Consider the following 19,313-nt stretch of genomic DNA (forward strand, 5'->3'; position numbering starts at 1 on the left):
TTTCCCCCCCCCCCCTTTAAGTTGTCTTTAGATTGAATTTTGTTTTTGCTATTATCATTTGGTATTTCAAATTTACTGATCTGATTAATTAAGTTTTACGCCATATAAGATTTATTAAAGGGAGAAACGTTCAGTATAAGATATTTCTTCATTCATAGGGTTCGAACTTCGAACTCTGAAATCCCATCCATCTTAGACCACACCTCGTGACTGTTCTTAAATTATATTTACAACATTAATGGAATTTGCGATTAATCCTTCCATTTTTTTAGGGTGAAATTCAAAAATAACCAAATTTATAAGTGGTAGTTGAAAAATAGCTATAGTTTCAAAAGTATTCGAAATTTAGCCACTTTTCATGTAAAGATAAATCTGAACGAAAACACTGTTCAAAATTCAGAAAATATTCCAGCATAATATACTGGAGTTCGAATTTTTGTGTATGAACTTCTAGCATAATAACATGATATGATGGAAGTTCATACACATGTGCTCCAATCTCCAGTATATTATGCTGGAACTTTCCGTATTGTAGTAAAATGATAATTATTTTTCAATAACTTTGCAAACACTAGCTATTTGTTAATTACCAGTCCGAAAGCTGGCTAACACATGCTATTTTCACTTTTATTTATGGAACTTTGGACTTGGGCTTTATTAGTTGTAGCACTATTATTTGTTCTCTCGTGTCGGATTTAATTAATAATCATGATATAATATAATGTGGATTTGGCCAACCTAGAAAAGCTGGAACTTTAGAACATAACAAATGTTAAAAGAAAAAAAAAGGAATAAAAAAAGCTGATGCAATATTCTTTGATAATCTCTGCCTTCTAATGTTGTACTTCTCCCAATCAATTATGTTGACAGTTTGGATAAACCACCTCAATTATTGAGCTCTAATATTCTCCTGGCAATTGAAAAAAAAATGATATTTCTATAACAAATTAGAAACTTTCCATAATTAAAAAAAAAAAGAGAACAAAAATAAAGATTCCAATGTCTTCTTTTGGGTAAAATAATAAAAAGAAAAAACAATGAACAATATACGATGCTCATATCATTTTCAAAGAATTGAGTAACTCTATTGGATTTTTCCTTTAACAATAATATTCTCTCTCTGAATAATTCTCAGGAATAAAATGACTGATTACATGAAATCATTTATTGGCTTCTTATAATAAGATTACCCTCGTCCGTATATTTCACTCTTTTTCACCTTTTTAAATTTTTTTTTTGAACGAAATGGACCCGTGAATATTTGCATTAGTCGATAATATTAATATTAATTGAAAATTTTGTGAAAAATTAATGTGAAAAATTTGATTGAAGGGAATTTTGTTGTTGTGAGAGTTTTTAAATCATGAGCTATAGGAAGGAATTTATGTCCCCACAAATCAATCTAAGAATTTTTCTTTTAATTACTTGATTGTAGTAAAGTAATCTAAAAGAGGGGCATACTTGAAATTTCAAGTAATTTTCTTAGTAAATGTGATCACCCAAAAGGTCTTCACTTGTTTTACAAGTCGATTCTGTGTCTCGGGGCCTTAAAACCTCCTTTTTTCCACCTCGATTTGCGTGCACAATCTGGGTGTGTATCCGGAAAGCCATTATGTGAAAATCTGTAAAAAAAATGGTGAATTTTGCCTTTAAAATGAATTTAGGTTGACTTCCGTCAACATTTTGGGTAAACGAACCCGGACCCGTGATTTGACAGTCCCGAGGGTCCGTAGGAAAATATGGGACTTGGGCGTATGCCCGGAATCGAATTCCGAGGTCCCAAACCCGAGAAATGAATTTTTAAAGAAAATTATTTTCTGGAATATATATGAGTTTTTGGAAATGAAATATGTTTGAATTTGATGGTATCGGGTCCGTATTTTAGTTCCGAAACCCGATACAGGTCTTATATGGGATTTATGTTGAGCCTGTAAAAACGTGAATCGGACCTTCGGTTGTTATAATTTGAACTTTGAAAGTTCATGAGATTTTTCTTTGATTTTGATGCTAAATTCATAGTTATTGACGTTATGTAGATGATTTGATCGCACGAGCAAGTCCGTATGATATTTTTGGACTTGCGTACATGTTTGGTTTTGTAGCCCCGAGGGCTCGGATGAGTTTTGGATAGGCCACGGAGTGAAATTTGGACTTAGGAAATTGCTGGTATGTTGCAGGCCTGCAGGCTTCGCAATTTCGAAGCCTGGCTCGCAAATGCGAATCTTTATTGCAAATGCGAAGATGACCTGGGCTGCCATGGTCGCAAATGCGACGTAATCATCGCAAAAGCGATATCGCAATTGCGGGGGTCCCTCACAAATGCGAAGTGGACCGGATTTCTTCAGTGTCGCAAATGCGACAAGATCTTCGCAATTGCGAAGTCAACAGGTTCTGAAGGGTTCGCAAGCGACCTGCAAAATCATAACTTAGCCGAAAATCTTTTATTTTTCAAACTTTTTCAAAACCTAAACACCTTTGGGCGATTTTTCAAAGACAATTACTCTTTCAAATCGATTGTAAGTCATTTCTAACTCGTTTTTGTTAATCTTTAACATTTTTTCACATGATTTTAACTCAAAATCAAGGGTTTTCATGGAGGAAATTGGGTGATTTGGGTAGAATTTAGGTTTTTCAAATTTTGGGGATTTGGACCTCGATTTGAGGTCCGATTTCAAAATAAATTATATATTTGGGTTCATGGGTGAATGGGTAATCGGGTTTTGGTTCGAACCTCAGGTTTTGACCATGTGGGCCCGGGGTCAATTTTAGGACTTTTTGGGAAAAACTTTAGAAAACCTATTTTCATACATTAGAATTGATTCATTTAGCATTTATTGATATAGTTAAGTAACTTGTGGCTAGATACGAGCGAATTGGTGGTGGAATCAAGAGGTAAAGCGGTAGTTGAGGCTTGAATTGTGTTCGTGGAATCGAGATAAGTGTTGGGTCTAACCTTAGCTTGAGGGATTAGGAGTTGTATCCTATTTGCTATGTGTTAGTTGTTGAGCACGACGTATAGGCATGGTAACGAGTATCTACACGTTGGTATCAAGCATGCCTGTGAGTCTTATACTATGATTAATGTGACTCTGTTTTTATTGTTCATGCTTTATGTGATGATTCTATTGTTGAGCAAGGCTTGTAGAAGTAATATTAGTATTTGAACATTGGAGAGCGTTGACTCAAGTTGTAAAATGATTTGTGGGAGTATAATTGGCAATTGAACATTATAGAGCGTTGACTCAAATTGTGAAGTAAATGTGAAAAAGAAAAGAGGATTATGATATTGTCTCCCTTGCCGGGATATTGTTGTTTTAATGTTATCTCCCTTGCCGGGATGTTATTTTTTTGATATTGTTTCCCTTGCCGGGATATGATTGTAGTACTATTGTTCCCTTGCCGGGATTTTATTGATTCCCTTGCCCTTATTGCTTTGTGATTGTTGTTTGGATGAGGAAGAGTGGTAAAACACTGTCACACCTCCTTTTTCCGCCCCCGCTAGGGGTGAAGGAGTTTTTTCCAATTAAAAGGACAATCAAAACGGGATTTATTTATTTATTTCAGAGTCGCCACTTGGGAGATTTAGGGTGTCCCAAGTCACCAATTTTAATCCCGAATCGAGGAAAAGAATGACTCTGTATTACAGTCTGCGAACCAGAAATCCGGATAAGGAATTCTGTTAACCCGGGAGAAGGTGTTAGGCATTCCCGAGTTTCGTGGTTCTAGCACGGTCGCTCAACTGTTATATTCGGCTTGATTATCTGATATAATACATATTATAAACTTATGTGCAAATTTTATCCTTTAGCTGCTTTTATTATTTTTTATTTATTGTTATTATTTTACGGAGAATTGCAACATTGTGAAAACGTATTTCAAACCACGTCGCAATCAATGCACCCGTGGCTATCGACACATTTCGACTCCGTTGAGATTTGGATTTGGGTTACATAAATGCACACCCATATTTAAGAAAATAATTTGTTAAAGACGCGCCTAGAGCGACTAGCGTATTGTTGATTTGGGAAAGACCGTAAAATTTCACTAGACGGCTAACTCCGATGTTCTAAATAATTAATACATACATTTGTGAGGGCCCCGCAATCTATACATTTTACTAAGCGAGGCTCATCTCATTTATTTTAAATGGACAAATCTTAAAGCGACTACATTTTTCTATTAAAATTAGTCTCTAAAATAAAGAAAGAAAATCCTAATTAATTACGCTTTTTTTAAATTATTATTTAAGAAAACATGGCATACTAATTGCTAGATTAATACAAATATTGATGAAAAGGAATTTTACTCAAAAAATTCGAAATTATAAATAAAATAAAAATTCGACAACTAATATTCAAAAGAATCAAATATAGCTAGATTAAAACTCAGCATTGTTATCAAAAAACTATTGAGATTAATTATTCACAACCATTTGAAACTAGATTTAACCATAATTACTAAAGCTTATTAGAAAGTTTATTAGACTTAAACGTTCTTCTAATCTTGCTTGAACTCAAATCATGCCTTAATGCCTAATTTACGAAATTTAATTTAAATTCATGTCTTAGCTAAATTTAGCTACTTGTTCATGATTAACCTATTGTTGATGATCTTGAAACCTTCATAACTAGTGAATTAACCCGTTTTGCCAAACCGATTCATTAAAGACTAACTTATGTTATTTTTCTTATTCCAATTATTATTCAGTAATACATGAAATAGCTTAAATACAATCAATAAAAGGAACAAAGAAAAAGCGAAATTAAAACTTCAAAATTTCATTCTTCATATGTATTCATGCTTCCACATTATTAGCTTGCAATAGCTAGTATTACAGTCGTGTACCTGATATTGGAAGCAAAAGAAAAGGGAGATCAGCGAAAATTCAGTAGCATACAACAACAGCAACACCCAGCAACCAGCAATGAGAAACCAGTGAAGGATTTTAAAACTCAAGATAAAAATCCATAAACACCAACAACAATCAACGGACAGAAGCCAAGGGAAACTTTTCAGATTTGAAAGACTAATTAATGTTCAACCCTTAATTTCTAAATCCGTATATCAGAATATTTAAATTGTATATCATGTGTATACTATTCTTCTCTTGAATTTCCAGAATGTTTTTCTTTTTATTTTTGGAGTCTTAGTATTTTCGGAATTTTTCCCTCTCTTAAAATTCAACTCCTTTTTTCCCTCTCTTCCTTCTTTTTTCTGTCTTTCTTCTCTGTCCCTCTCTAAAAATCTGATCAAGTTCCTTATTTATTCTCATCCCAAACCTTTTAATCAATTAATAAAACAACCACTTTCTCCTACCAAACCCACTACTAGTTAAAAATACAATTATTATTTATTTAAATAACTTTTCTTGAGCCCCGCAATCCCACTATGTCTTGTTCCCCACTTTTGATTAAACAAGTACATTATTCCCCACCATTATGTCTTGTCCCCCATGCCTACATTATTTTAATATTATTAACAAATTATTTAATCTTAATGGACAGAGCACTCAAAATAAATAATTGTTCAGAATTTTAAATCCAAAAATACCCCTCCGACCTTACTGAAATTACCAATTTACCCTTGAACGTACTGCAAATTACCAAACTACTCCCATCAGCTATAACCAATTCACATAATTAATTTCAACCAAAATACAGCAAATATGATCAGTTTCTAAACATTTTTCAACAACAAATTCAAACTAAATGATGAACAACAAAGAAACAACTAAAATTATTTTGATTGAACAATATTTTTAACAACAAACAAACCTGCTTTCAGATTCAACAACAACAACAACAAACAAGTATATTCAGATTTCAAAATTCAATAATCATTTGAACTTAAAATTAAATCTAACAACATTACAACCAACAATTTCTATATTAAAACTAAACAAGATCATGAAACAAACTGAAGAAATAATCAAAAATGATAGACAACAAACAAGAAGATCAAACTTATACTAATTTCGGATTCAAGAACAATCAAACAAAGTATGGACATAAATGAAAAGATTCAACAACAATAACAAGCAAGTTTTATTCAAATTCGAATTAAACTCGAATTAAGCTTAAACAAAACAAATAAACATATTCAAATCACTAAACTTCAAATAATCAATTGATCTTTAAAATTAATTCCAACAAAATTATAATAAAGATACATTGAATCAAAAAAAAAAAATTAAAAACCAAAACATAACTTCACATTAAATCACTGAATTAAAAACGAACTTCAAACAAAATAAACACGAATTAAATCTATATTAAACAACAAACAACGGATTCAAGCGATTTAAACTAAATCTAACAATATTAAAATTAAACTAACAGTTCCTTTTTACAAAAATAAATAAAATTAACATGAAATAAACTGAAAAACAATTAATTAAATTTCCATTTGAATCTAAAAATTAAATCAACAAAACACATGAACAAACTAAAAAATTAAAACATGAACAAAACAAGAATCGAACATTTATTGATTTTAGATCCGAGAATATCAAAACAAAAATACGGGCAAAATGAAACTCAAACCTACTAACCGGATCGAAGCGACGACGAAGAAGATAGTTGTTTGGCGTCGTTTGAAGACGACGCAGCGACGATGATGAAACAAGAACGCAGCAGCAACGACGAAGCTGGAAGAAACAGAAGATGAAGTTGTGGTCGTTCATGGCTGGTTTGATGGCGATGAAGAAAACGAAGATCTAAACAGTGGGGTTATGGGTGATGATGGTCGTGACGATGACGGAGCTGGAGGTCTACTGGGCAGTGTCGACGATGGGTCGTTCGACTGAAGGAGACGACGACGAAGTAGCAGAAGGAGCAGCAAACGCAGCAGTGGCGTAGCCGCATCATCGACGGGCAGCAGCAGACGCAGCAGCGGCGGAGCATCAGCAGCGACGGGCAGCAGCAGACGCAGCAGCCATGGCGACTGTGTGTGGTTGCGTTGCCTGGCGTAGATGGTGGTGGTTTGGTGTAGAAGTGAAGAAGAAGATGAAGACGAGGCAACCATGAGAGCTTGACAAGCTCGTCAATGGCGGATAAGGGCGGAGGTTGTTGGACGAAGAAGAAGGAGCAGCCAGGGTGGTCGACGAGCAGCTCTGCGTGTGTGAGTGTGTGTGTGTCGACAAGGAAAAACCATGGACGAGCTTGAGGGGGAAGCCATGGATGAGCTTGGAGAAAATGGAGAGGAAGAAAGAGGGGGGGGGGGGGGGTAGCTTTAGGTGTTAGGGTTTTTGGAGTGAAAAATGAAAAAAATGGGAAGATAGGGGTGTTGGGTCTTTGGGGTTATGGACTGGGTCGACCCGGTTTGAAATGGACCGAGTCATGGGGAAGGTTGGGTATTTTTTGGGCCTGTGGCTTGAATTTGAAGAAGAGCCCAATTCCGATTTTCTTTATATTTTTTGCTCTATTTTCTTCTACTTTCTAATTAATAGAACTAAAATTCTGAATTAAGTTATAAACTAAATTAACTTATCAAAAAATACTAATTAATTCCAAATAACTATTATCGCATATTTAAATAGCAATTAACGATAAAATCGCACAATTTAGACGTTAAATGCTAAAATGCAACGTTCATTATTATTATATTTTTTTAATGATTTTTTCATTTTTGTAAAACAAACTTAAATAAATACTAAACGAAAATGCGACCTATTTTATTATTTTTATAGTTTTTTTTAAACAAATAAACATGCACAGACAAAAATACAAATAATTATACAAAAATACCACAAAAATTCAAAAATTGCACACCAAGGAAAAATCATTTTATTTTGAATTTTTTGAGAGTAATTCTTTCATAGGGGCAAAATCACGTGCTTACAAGCACGAAGGGTGATGTCGTGCATGATATTTGTGAGAGAGTGTTAAAGCACGAAGGGTGATGCCGTGCATGATATTTGTGAGGGAGTGTTAAAACACGAGTGTATGATATTTGTGAGAGAGTGTTTATGCACGAAGGGTGATGCCGTGCCGCACGATATATAATTTCGTGCCTTTATATGAGTGATAATGCACGAAGGATCATTCCGTGCCATAATTATGTGAGGTAAAAGCACGAAGGGTGATGTCATGCCAATTATATTGGAAATGAATTTTTAAAGGCAAAATTCACCATTTTTTTACAGATTTTTACATAATGACTTTTCGGATACACACCCGAACTGCACACACAAATTGAAGTGAGATTAAAAGGAGGTTTTAAGGCCTCGAGACACAAAATCGACTTGTAAAACAAGTGATGACAGTAAATGAGACCATTTCTCTAAAATTAAAAATTTCTGGAATTATTTATTACAAAATTTAAAAAATTTCAATCAAACACGAAATACAATAATCTCACATTTAAATCTTGAGATTATTTTCTTATCCCTATAGCAAATGATCTCTTAAAGATAAGTGTGCAATTATGGTGAATGAATGAGCATCACTGCTTGGAGATTTTTAAGTCAATATTTATTTTTAATATACCTTTATACTCTCTCCGTCTCATATTAATAATCGTGGTTATTAAAATTAGTTGTCTCAAATTATTTATCATTTTAGAAGTTCGAGACAAAATTAATTATTTTTTTTCTTTTTTACCCTTAGTAATAATTGTTCTTAAAGATGGAGATAAGACATAAATAGAATAAATATTCAATGAAGAGAGATTATATCTTAAGATATAAATAAGGGTAGAATAGTCCAATCTTTTTCCTAATTAATATTTCTTAAGGGGCGTGTAAAAGATAAATACGACACATAATATGAGATAGATGGAGTAAATTATAATATAGAGCTAAGGTTAAACATCATTAAAAGTCATGATAGAGTGGCGGTAAATAGTCCTACATCTTTAACTAGAGATCTCGGATGAGCCTCAAAAAGTGTTTTACTCTTAAAGCGAAACTTTCCGAGGCAAATTTGGATTAATCGTGACCAAAGCGGGTGTGCTTATCTTCTATCTCTATATTTAACCTAATACATTATCTTATAGATTTAATTAATGTAACTCTAAAATGACAAAAGAATTCCATACTAAAATGATCAAATTGCCCCAATAATTGAAACCTTTTGTTTTCATGAGGTGGATTGAACTGTCACAAACCACAAAACTATTGACATGGAAAAGGAAATATAGCATTTTTTTAATCAATGACCTAAACTAAAGAATTGATTCTAATGGCCAACTTTTAAAACCAAATATGTGGCATTAATTTGCTCAACAAAGAAACATATCTGTTTGATCAATTGCATCTAATTAGTGGTGACAATTTATTTTTTATTTATTTAAAACATTATTCTAAAAGTAATGTTAGGTAATGGTCCTTTATCTTGTCGATTAGTTTGGTCTTTGAAAAATTGATAAAAATACTCGGAAATTAATTTTACCAAAAAGTCGTTATATGTAGTTAATGAACTACACGTGAAATGACATTTTAGCTTGCTTCAAGCTCTTTTTATTGACGGAATAAAAGAAATTAGTAAAATGTAAAAATATGATACAGTCAAACTTCTTTATAACAATCTCGTTTGTTTTGATAGTTTTTGGCAGCTACAGTGAAGTGCTGTTATAGATGACATATATTATAACATAATATAAATATTGATTCTGAGAAAAACTTGCCTTTTATAGTGAATAACTGTTATATAGGAATGCTGTTATAAAAAGATCAGATTGTATTTAGAATTAGAATTTTTTTTTAAAAAGGAAAAAACAAATCAAGTACGAATTAAGTGATATTCCCGATTTTAAAATAATGATTAAAGATTACGAAGAATATTTTTTCCACATATATGCTATGCCCACTTTAACAACACCTTAATGGTCAATAATGAACTAACGATACCAAATTTGCTAACAAAAAATAATATGCCAACTCACTATTGAAAATACCCCTAGCCTTAAATATTAGAAAAAGATAAAGGACATGATTATATCGTGAACTACAACTAATGCAATATAATTAAAAAACAAAAGGAGGAATAAAAAGGAAAACAATAGTATTGATAAGACCTAAGAAAGAATATGTACCACATTGAAATTGATCATCAAGAAATGAGGCGGGCATATGCGGAATTAGAATTTAAGTTCTATTGGTATCGTTTCAATCTTTAAGTTTCTTAGTATTGAATTCATCGTATTCTGGGTTCTGACCTAATATTTTTTTAAATAATTTTTGCAATTTTTTACACAAAAATTTATATTGCGCGCCAAAAATACTAGGTTCAGTGAATTCAGTGCTGGATTGCTACATCCGTCTCTAATGGTTGGATGGATTGGATCCTTAAATTTAAGTTTCTTAGTCTTGAATCCATTTTATTCTTAAAATTATGGTTCCGACCTAATATTATTGTAATTTTAGTGAATTTTTGTACAAATTTATATTCGCGTCGAAAGTACCGAGATCAGTAAATTTAATGCCCGACTTATATATCCACCTCAAATAGTAAAATGGATGAATTCCTCCATCCTTAATTAAAGATCTCGTATTCAAGTCATGACTATTTAATGAATATTATATAACATAAATCTGAATTAATCGAATCAATGAATATAACCACATGGTTAAAACAAAAAAGAAAAAAACATTTTGACAATGAAATGGAAAATTAAAAAGGAAAGATGGAGGTCGGCTCGGTTCCTTGTACAAATGAATCTCTTGGTTTTGGCTCGGAGTTTGGTTTGGAATTCTGTTACGTGTGACTTCAAAAGGATAAGAACAAACGAACTTCCACTTTGTTCACCTACGCACTTGTCGACAGCCCCACGGTCACCTCCTCAAGGAACTATATAATGCAATTTAAATTATGTAAAAATAATACAAACTTTTGTTTACATAAAGAATATAATTTAATTTGTTATAGCAAATCATCGCTTTATTTTTTTGTATTACTAATTTATGCTTAAGATAAGTATTATATTTTCGTCTTTAAGTTAAAAAAATTTATATTTATTTACGTGCAAACTCAGCGGCCTCACGTAGATTTTACGAGCAGGAGAGAAATTCACAATTTTTGTCATAACTCATAAGGTCCATGTGACACTTTAGACAAATCTCATATTGACAAACACGAGAGAAATATTAGATATATAAGTAACCAGACCTTAAACTCTAATGACGTGTTTTAAAGTCGTGCGGACATAGACCTAAAGCTGATAATATTACTAGTTGGGTTGTTCAGACCAAATCTTATACGCGCGAGTTCATTTCCTTAACGATGGATTATTTGCAACCTATGATTTTTTTTTTGAGTCCACTCTTTAAATTATGTCCTTATTAGTTTAGTTGGTTCAGTTTTAAAGCTAGTCTGATATATTTCTCTTTTTTCGTAGATAAATTTAATTTATTTGAGCCAAAAATATATTAGAAATAGCCACTCTGCCTATATGATATAGGGATAAAATCTGCATGCATACTACTATTTTTAGATTTTGCTTATAAAAAATATATTGAGTATATTGTTGTGCTAAACTAACGATAGCAGAATTTAAATGGTAGCATAAATAAGGATCATTTTTACCGACTCTTTTACTAGTTCACTAAACTATTTTCTTTAAATATAGGGCCCGTTTGGCCATAATTTTTTTTTTACTTTTTTTCGAAATCAATGTTTGGTCATGAAATTTTTGATTTTCACTTGAAGATGAATTTTAAAAATTTGAAAAACTCCAAAAAGCTATTTTTCAAAATTTACTTCAAATCAATCACAATTTTTTTTTTAAAAAAAACTAAAATTATATTCATGTCCAAACACAACTTTAATTTTAAAATAACATTTTTACTTAAAAAATTTTTTACTTCTTTTTTCTCGAAATTTTACAATTCTTATCCAAACGCCCACATAATATAGTGAAAATTATTTTATGAAAGCATTCTCATTTTCTTGGAGATATTTCTTTTTTCTTTGTCTTGGAGATATTATTGACTTTTTTTCCTACCCACCCCCCAAAACAAACCCAACCCCACCTCTTTTTTTTCCATTCCATTACAAGTACCCTCCTTTCTCTCTCTCTCTCTCCTTACTTCCTAAACTTTCCAAAAACCAAACATCTCTCTCTCTAAAAAAATTGGTGTAGAAAAACCAGAGCTTTACTACTAAAGTCTTTCAAACTGGCGATTGATAATCAAGATTCCACAGTCTTAGAACTCAAGCCTAAGAACAGAAGAATAATGGTAAATTTCCAACAACCCCAAAAACTCCTTTAGTGTTTTTCAATAATTTTTTCATCAATTTGATTGCTTTCAACTCTCTTTTTTGTTCATTTATTTTAAAATTCTGTCTCTTTTTTGGTATTAGGGAGCTGGAATACCTGATGAAGAGGAAAATAATTGGCCACTATGGTTAAAGCCATTGCTTAAAGAAAAATTCTTTGGTCATTGCAAATTACATGCTGATTCTCACAAGAGTGAATGCAATATGTATTGTCTTGATTGTATAAATGGTCCTCTTTGTTCTCTTTGTTTAGCACATCACAAAGGCCATATTGCCATTCAGGTATCTTCTTTTTCCTTAATAAAAAAATTGGGCTTTTTGTGTCAATTTGTAAGAAATTTAGTATTTGGTTTATTGTTTCCACACGCTTTAGTTCTCCCTGTTTAGCATCCACTAATGCTTGTATTATAATATATCATGTTCCTAGGTGTACGACCCTTCCCCAAACCCTATGTGAGTGCAAGATATTTTGTGTATCGAGCTGACTTTTTGCTACACAGTGTATACAATGGCAGAACTAGAAATTTTAACGAGGGTTTATAGCTACACATTGTATATGGTGACGAACCCAGAATTTCTAACAATGGGGTTCAAGAAAATGCTTAAGTGTCACACTTGAAGTTTGATCATGTTATTTTAAGCAATTTTTAACCTACCTTTACCGCTATACTAAAATCTTTTTTATGTAAAAAATATTCAAAATGTCAAAAAAAGTATATTTTTGTCCTACTTTTCAGTATAATTTTTCGACGAGTGATTCAATTGAACCCCTAAATTGTCATTTTACATAGTGTATAGCTATGATATCTCAAAGGATAAGTCTTGAAATTATGAATGATTGATTTTGAGTGCTCTGTTTTTGTTTGGTTGGACAGATAAGGAGGTCATCATACCATGATGTGATAAGGGTAAATGAAATTCAAAAGTATTTGGACATTTCTTCAGTCCAAACATACATTATCAACAGTGCTAAGGTTGTCTTTTTGAATGAAAGGCCACAACCTAGGCCAGGCAAAGGTGTAACAAATACTTGTCAAGTTTGTGAAAGGAGCCTTCTTGATTCCTTCAAATTCTGCTCTCTTGGTTGCAAGGTACATTACTGTTTACTTTTTCTAGTCGATATACATTGATTATACACAGTGATCAGGAGGTTATGGGTTCAAGCGTGGAAACAACCTCTTGCCGAAATGCAGGGTAAAGCTGCGTACAATAGATCCTTGTGGTCCGGCCCTTCACCGGATCCCGCGCATAACGGGAGCTTAGTTCACCGGTCTGCCTTTTATACACGGTTATGCACATATTATACATGGATTTTGCATATATTATACATCTAACTGCAATTTTTAGTTTAAACGTGTGGGTGAATGCTATTTAGGTTAATTGTTTTGAAAAAAATTCTCTTACAGTTTCATTAAATTGTACCATTTTTTTTCATCTTGACCAAATTTCCTTGCATTAATTTTGACTTTTAATGGCATTGAATTGAATTGGGCGTGTCCAAAAATCTTGAATTGCGTGTATTTCAAGGTATATTTTGGTTTAATGGTCGTTGATAGTGTGGTTTGACAAATGTGAAGCAATTAAATGGGGCGTGGAAATTTCACTCATATTTACTAGTCTATTGATAGGAAAACTTTGGCATAATCAACTTTTTTTAATTGGAAATTTCAAAGTTGTTAGACATTGTAATTATCAATGACTCTCTTGCATTTATTTAGTACCCCAAATGGAAATGACATTCAAATCTTGATTATTAGCAATCTTTGATATACAATAGATATTATGTGAATTATTGAATTGGTCCGAATAGAACATAACGAATATAGATGATTTATATAGTCGATTTCAACTTGATCATCGCAGGTTGTCGGGTCCTCAAAGAATTTCGTTAAGAAACCGAAGCAATTGTCGGTGAAAAGGCGGCGGTCGGTGGCGATGGCATCGGACTCCTCCGATGACTCTTACAGCAGCAGCAGCCATGGTAGGTACAAGAGCCACAACAACAAGGTCCAAAGTTTTACTCCGTCGACGCCCCCTCCAACTTCAGTTAATTACAAAATGGCCAAGCGAAGAAAGGGAATTCCACATAGATCCCCAATGGGAGGACTACTTATAGAATATTAAGTCCTTTTATACACCAAAAAATTAGCATAATTCCCCCACATATACCAAACACTTGTGCTTTTCTCCAAAGAAGGCTAGTGTTTGATAGCTTTGTCTATAAGAACAATATAATGTATATAGTGTTGGCAAGTTGAAAAGTTAGAGGGTGAGAGTTGAAATAAGAAAAAATGCAAGGACTAAATGGGATAAGTTAGAAGTTGGGATTAGATAATAATGCTATAGTATATAGGATGATGAAATATCAGATATGATGGCTCTTGGCTTTTAGAGTGGTTACATAGGTTTTGTGTGTTTGACTTTTTCTTTTTAAATTTTGTATCAAAATTGTAGATATACTGTAATATTGCCAGGATATTTTAACATTATGTCTATACATAGATGGTATTTTAGTATTGTAAATAATTTATAGTCTTTTTTTATTGTTCTGATTTTTGGAAGCATTCTTGTTATTGTAAAAAAAATTACTTGGTAACATTCCAATGTTACGTTAATAACAATAATAACATACCAATAAAATGTCAGAAGTGCGATTTGGTAAGGATAATGTATATGTATATTTTATCCCTACTTTGTAGTGGTAAAAAAAGTTATTTCCAATAGACTTTCGGCTCAAGGAAAATCCGGTAGTCAAGTCACATCCCAATGTTATTGTCATGATAGTCTGTCGGCTTGTGATGCTCTCCTTATTTTTTTTTCTTTTCAATTCAGAATATCTAATAGCTATTTCCTTCGTTTCAATTTAAATGACTGTATTTGATCATATATATTTTTTTTAAAAAGAAAGAATTTTGCAACTTGTAATTTTAAAAATACTACGTATTAGATTTATGTATTATAAGCTCAATTTTGAAACTTACTAGCAATCGACCATATATATATATATACTGTTTTATTGGTAATGTGTCAACATATGGATGGAATTTTAGCATTTTGCCATACTTTGTGGGTGTTTTTTGATTATTGAATAAATCATTTGTTGAAAAATATGACCAGTAAAGGTAAATTCAAACGGGTCACCATACGGGTACAGGTTAAGATGGTGATTTGTCCGGTTTTGTGTCCACTGAGTGGTCAAAGGAAAGATATGAGTAAAGTTTGAATATTAAACTTTTTTTGTCACAGAACTTAAGATATTTATAATTTTTTACATAAATGCAAATTGAAATTTTAAGATTTACCAACACAAAAGTTAGATTCTAGACAGTGGTCGATATGGTTTGTGACAAAACGGGTCGGGTTATCATCAGTGGCAGAGCTACCTATCCAGGGAAGGAGATTCAATTGAATCTTTTATGTTCAAAAATTAAAAAGGACAATCCGGGTGCACTAAGCTCTCGCTTTGCGCGGAGTCCGAATAGTGGCGAAGCCAGAATTTATTCAAGGGTGTTCAAACTTGAAAGAAGTAAAAAAAATCGCCGAGAAAAAGTGTTCAATATATGTCATATATCTCTAAAATCTAATATTTTACCTATATGTGCAGTATAATTTTCCGACGAAGGGTGATTAGTTGACCACCCTTTATAACATGTAGCTTCGCCCATGGGTCCGGGGAAGGGCCGGACCACAAGGGTCTATCGTACGCAGCCTTACCCTACATTTCTGAAAGAAAACGTTTCCACGGCTCGAAAGCTGTGTAAAAAATTACACCGTATAAATAGAGTTCCATAATTGTTTTTTTTAGTGAACGATACACACAACATTAAAGTAACTAGTATTAGTATACGTGTGTTGCACGTGTGTATAGTGTCTATTAATTAAAAATATATACATTGACGTTAATATAAAATGTGATATTTGTTTAAATGATGAAAATAATATTCAATAGCTTTTGAATATGCATAGATTATTCAAACCTAAACATAACATATTTAAATAGACATAACCACCATAAAGACATATGCTAGTCTCTGGTATTATGTGGTTATCCTCGGGCCATAGTCACATAGTCTCTATAAATAAACAGAGTTGATAGATATTTAATTATTTTTAATTCAAATTAAAAAAAGTAACTAATTAATAACTAACCTAACTAATTTTATCCTAAAATTGACACTTGTTGAATTTTTGTTGTTACACTTGGCATCATAACATTGATTTACTTCTCTTGTTCTTATATAGATAGATTTTCCAAAAATACATAGATATTTAATTATTTTTAATTAAAATTAAAAAAAAGTAACTAATTAATAACTAACCTAACTATTTTTCTCATAAAATAGTCACTTGTTGAATTTTTGTTGTTACACTTGGCATCATAACTAATTTATTATTTATGTTTTTATCTTTAGTTTATTATAATATATTTAGTTACATGACCTTATTCATATAACATGATCATATGAATTATTATTCAAAAACTATCTCATCTCAGAAAACAAATCAGTTTTATGATTTTATATATCTATACATTGAAGTTATTAATTTATATATATTTTTCTCTTTTTCTAATAATTTTCCAAAATATATATAGATATCCAATTATTTTTAATTCAAATTAAAAAAGAGTAACTAATTAATAACTAACCTAACTAATTTTATCCTAAAATAGACACTGAAAATGATAAATCTTTAAATTCTATTTATGCTATAATGAAATAGAATTTCATTTGCAGAAGTTGCAGTAAATAAACATTTTTAGCCTATAATGTTTTAGTGGAGCCAAAATTATTTAAAAACAATTAATACACATACATAAATAAAAGTGATTATTGATCTGTTGTAATATGTTAAAATATGCAGCTTGAAGTGAATTTTGCCAAGGAAACTACTACAGGCTAATAGTAATTTTACCTGAATTTTCTTCTTCATATATATTATTATTTCTATGATTTGATTTTGACCCATGTAAAGCATTATATTTGCTAAATCTCCGAATGACATAAGAAACATTGCCTTGATCCATACATATAGAAAGAAATATATTTTTTTTTTAAAATTAATGCCGCAATTAACAAAATTATAAAGAACATAATTTGTTAATTATGTTCATCTATTTCAATTGCAGCAATTTTTTTTAACTTCCTGGATCTCCTTCGCAATAAATCGTCTTCCATCTCGATCGCTGCCATTTTTGGAATCAATTTTTGACAAGAAAGGTGAACTCTTTTCCCCGACTCAACGCCAATTTGCGATAAAATTTGGATTCTTCTTTCTATACAAAAAAGAGTAAATTAGTTAAGATTGGATAAGGTATTCAAACCACATAAATATCATTAATTTGTATATTTTGTGATGGTGAAATCAAGAGATAATATGGCCTTTTGAGATATTGATTGTATATACGTTGTAACATCACAACCAAGCAAGTATCTTGTAGATTCAAACAGTGTAACATAACAATATTCTTTCTTATCAAACACCTCAAGCTTTAGAATATATCTACAAATTCACACATAATCAAACAATTAGCTCATTTATTGATATGTGAAAATATAGAGAAAGAATTGAATTTTTTTATGTGTTTTACCTTTCCTGGTAATCAACATTCTCGACGCCACAACGATGACATTTTGCAATATTATTTATAACGTCCACTTTCTTTTAACATTTCTTGCAAGAAGAATACCATGGTTCGTCTTTATTCATTATATCTTTTATTCTTGTATTAAATTTAAAATATGTATCCTGCAAATAAATATATAAAAAATAGGTTAGATAGGACACTTTTAAAAAGTATAAATATTAAGTAGTTGGAAGAATTTACCTCTTTATTGTCAAATGAATCATCTTTGATGTCCTCAATCTTTACTTCCCGAGCATTTTTCAGTTGTGTACTTGGCAATAAACTATTATCTATGTTTTTTGCCTTCTTGTAGTCATGTATGCATATTGTGTAATTAGTAAATAATAATAACTATATTTTACTATGATTGCTTAAACTTAAAAAAAAACTAAGCAAATATTATCAGTTTTGGAGAGCTACCGCCTCTTCAAACTTTGGATTTATCATTATACTAGTAACGTATGTAGTAGATATTGAAAAATTTCCTTCACAGATAAAAAAGAGGTTAAATATAATAAAAGATTTTGCAATTTATAAAAAATACCAAAGTTCTTGATATATTACCTCTATATGATGTTTTCCAAACATCACATGCCGCAACAACAGATTTTTCATCAATCAATTTTTGTAGCACTTGACCGTCTATCTCTGAGAAATCATTTCATAAGGTTACAACCTTTCTATCAACTCTGAAATTTATAATTAAATATATTAAACCATTAATATCTTAATTACGAAGAAACATTTAACATATTGAACTAAAACTACCAACTTACATCTCGTTGACAAGCACTATCTCCCTTCGTTTCTTTGAACCTTCTCCCGTAGAGGGTTTAACATCCACTAAAATTCCAACTATATCTAGAAAGAATATCAAAACAATTATATGTATATTACCCAAAAATTAATAAGGAGAATAGAAATAAAATATTGTTTGTATATTTAGTGAAAGATTACGGGATGAAATCTAAACTACTTACCAAAAATTGTTTCATTGGTGCACTTTGATGCCTCATCGAATGAAATAAAATTATTTGAAAAACCAATGGTCGAAAAGTGACTATTGCTTTCTTCAACTAACGTATTTTTCTTAAATCTAATCTCAAGCTCCTTGTGCACTGATTGAAAATTAGGATTAGCACTATTGATGCGTCCGTTTATGATATAACAGATCTTGTTTTGTTGTAAATAGTTTTTCTACAACTCAATATAACCATTGAAATGTGTAGCGTTAATTTTTTTTCCCTGCAAAAAATTTCACTGTAAGTTAATCTGATGGTTAAAACTATATTATGAAAAGACATGAAATAAAATATTGATATAAAATAACAATTACCTCTTTGTCAACTAATGTCACAATTTTTCGGGTGCTTTGATTTGTTTTATTGTTAAACTCTTTTACTATTCCACTCCCAAACACTAACACTCGTATTACCCAACATGAAACAGATACTCTTAGACTATTAATTGGG

The 19,313-nt window shown here is 31.5% G+C and overlaps 1 protein-coding gene and 1 long non-coding RNA gene across 2 annotated transcripts; one reads left to right on the plus strand and one right to left on the minus strand.

Moving 5' to 3' along the window:
• The first annotated feature begins 12,030 nt into the window (after window positions 1–12,030).
• LOC107829540 (protein RGF1 INDUCIBLE TRANSCRIPTION FACTOR 1) lies at window positions 12,031–14,741 on the plus strand. Its single transcript, XM_016656990.2, has 4 exons — window positions 12,031–12,175; window positions 12,300–12,497; window positions 13,091–13,306; window positions 14,079–14,741. The coding sequence occupies exons 1-4, from the start codon at window positions 12,173–12,175 to the stop codon at window positions 14,337–14,339; spliced, it is 678 nt and encodes a 225-aa protein (XP_016512476.1). The 5' UTR covers window positions 12,031–12,172; the 3' UTR covers window positions 14,340–14,741.
• Window positions 14,742–17,212: 2,471 nt separating this feature from the next.
• On the minus strand, window positions 17,213–18,524 carry LOC107829539 (uncharacterized). Its single transcript, XR_012709190.1, has 3 exons — window positions 18,406–18,524; window positions 17,806–18,144; window positions 17,213–17,490 (listed from the first exon to the last, which is right to left on the minus strand). It is a non-coding gene; the product is annotated as an uncharacterized LOC107829539 (long non-coding RNA).
• Window positions 18,525–19,313: the final 789 nt, after the last annotated feature.

This window comes from Nicotiana tabacum, chromosome 5 (genome assembly GCF_000715075.1).
Source record: "Nicotiana tabacum cultivar K326 chromosome 5, ASM71507v2, whole genome shotgun sequence".
Classification (NCBI taxonomy): domain Eukaryota; kingdom Viridiplantae; phylum Streptophyta; class Magnoliopsida; order Solanales; family Solanaceae; genus Nicotiana; species Nicotiana tabacum.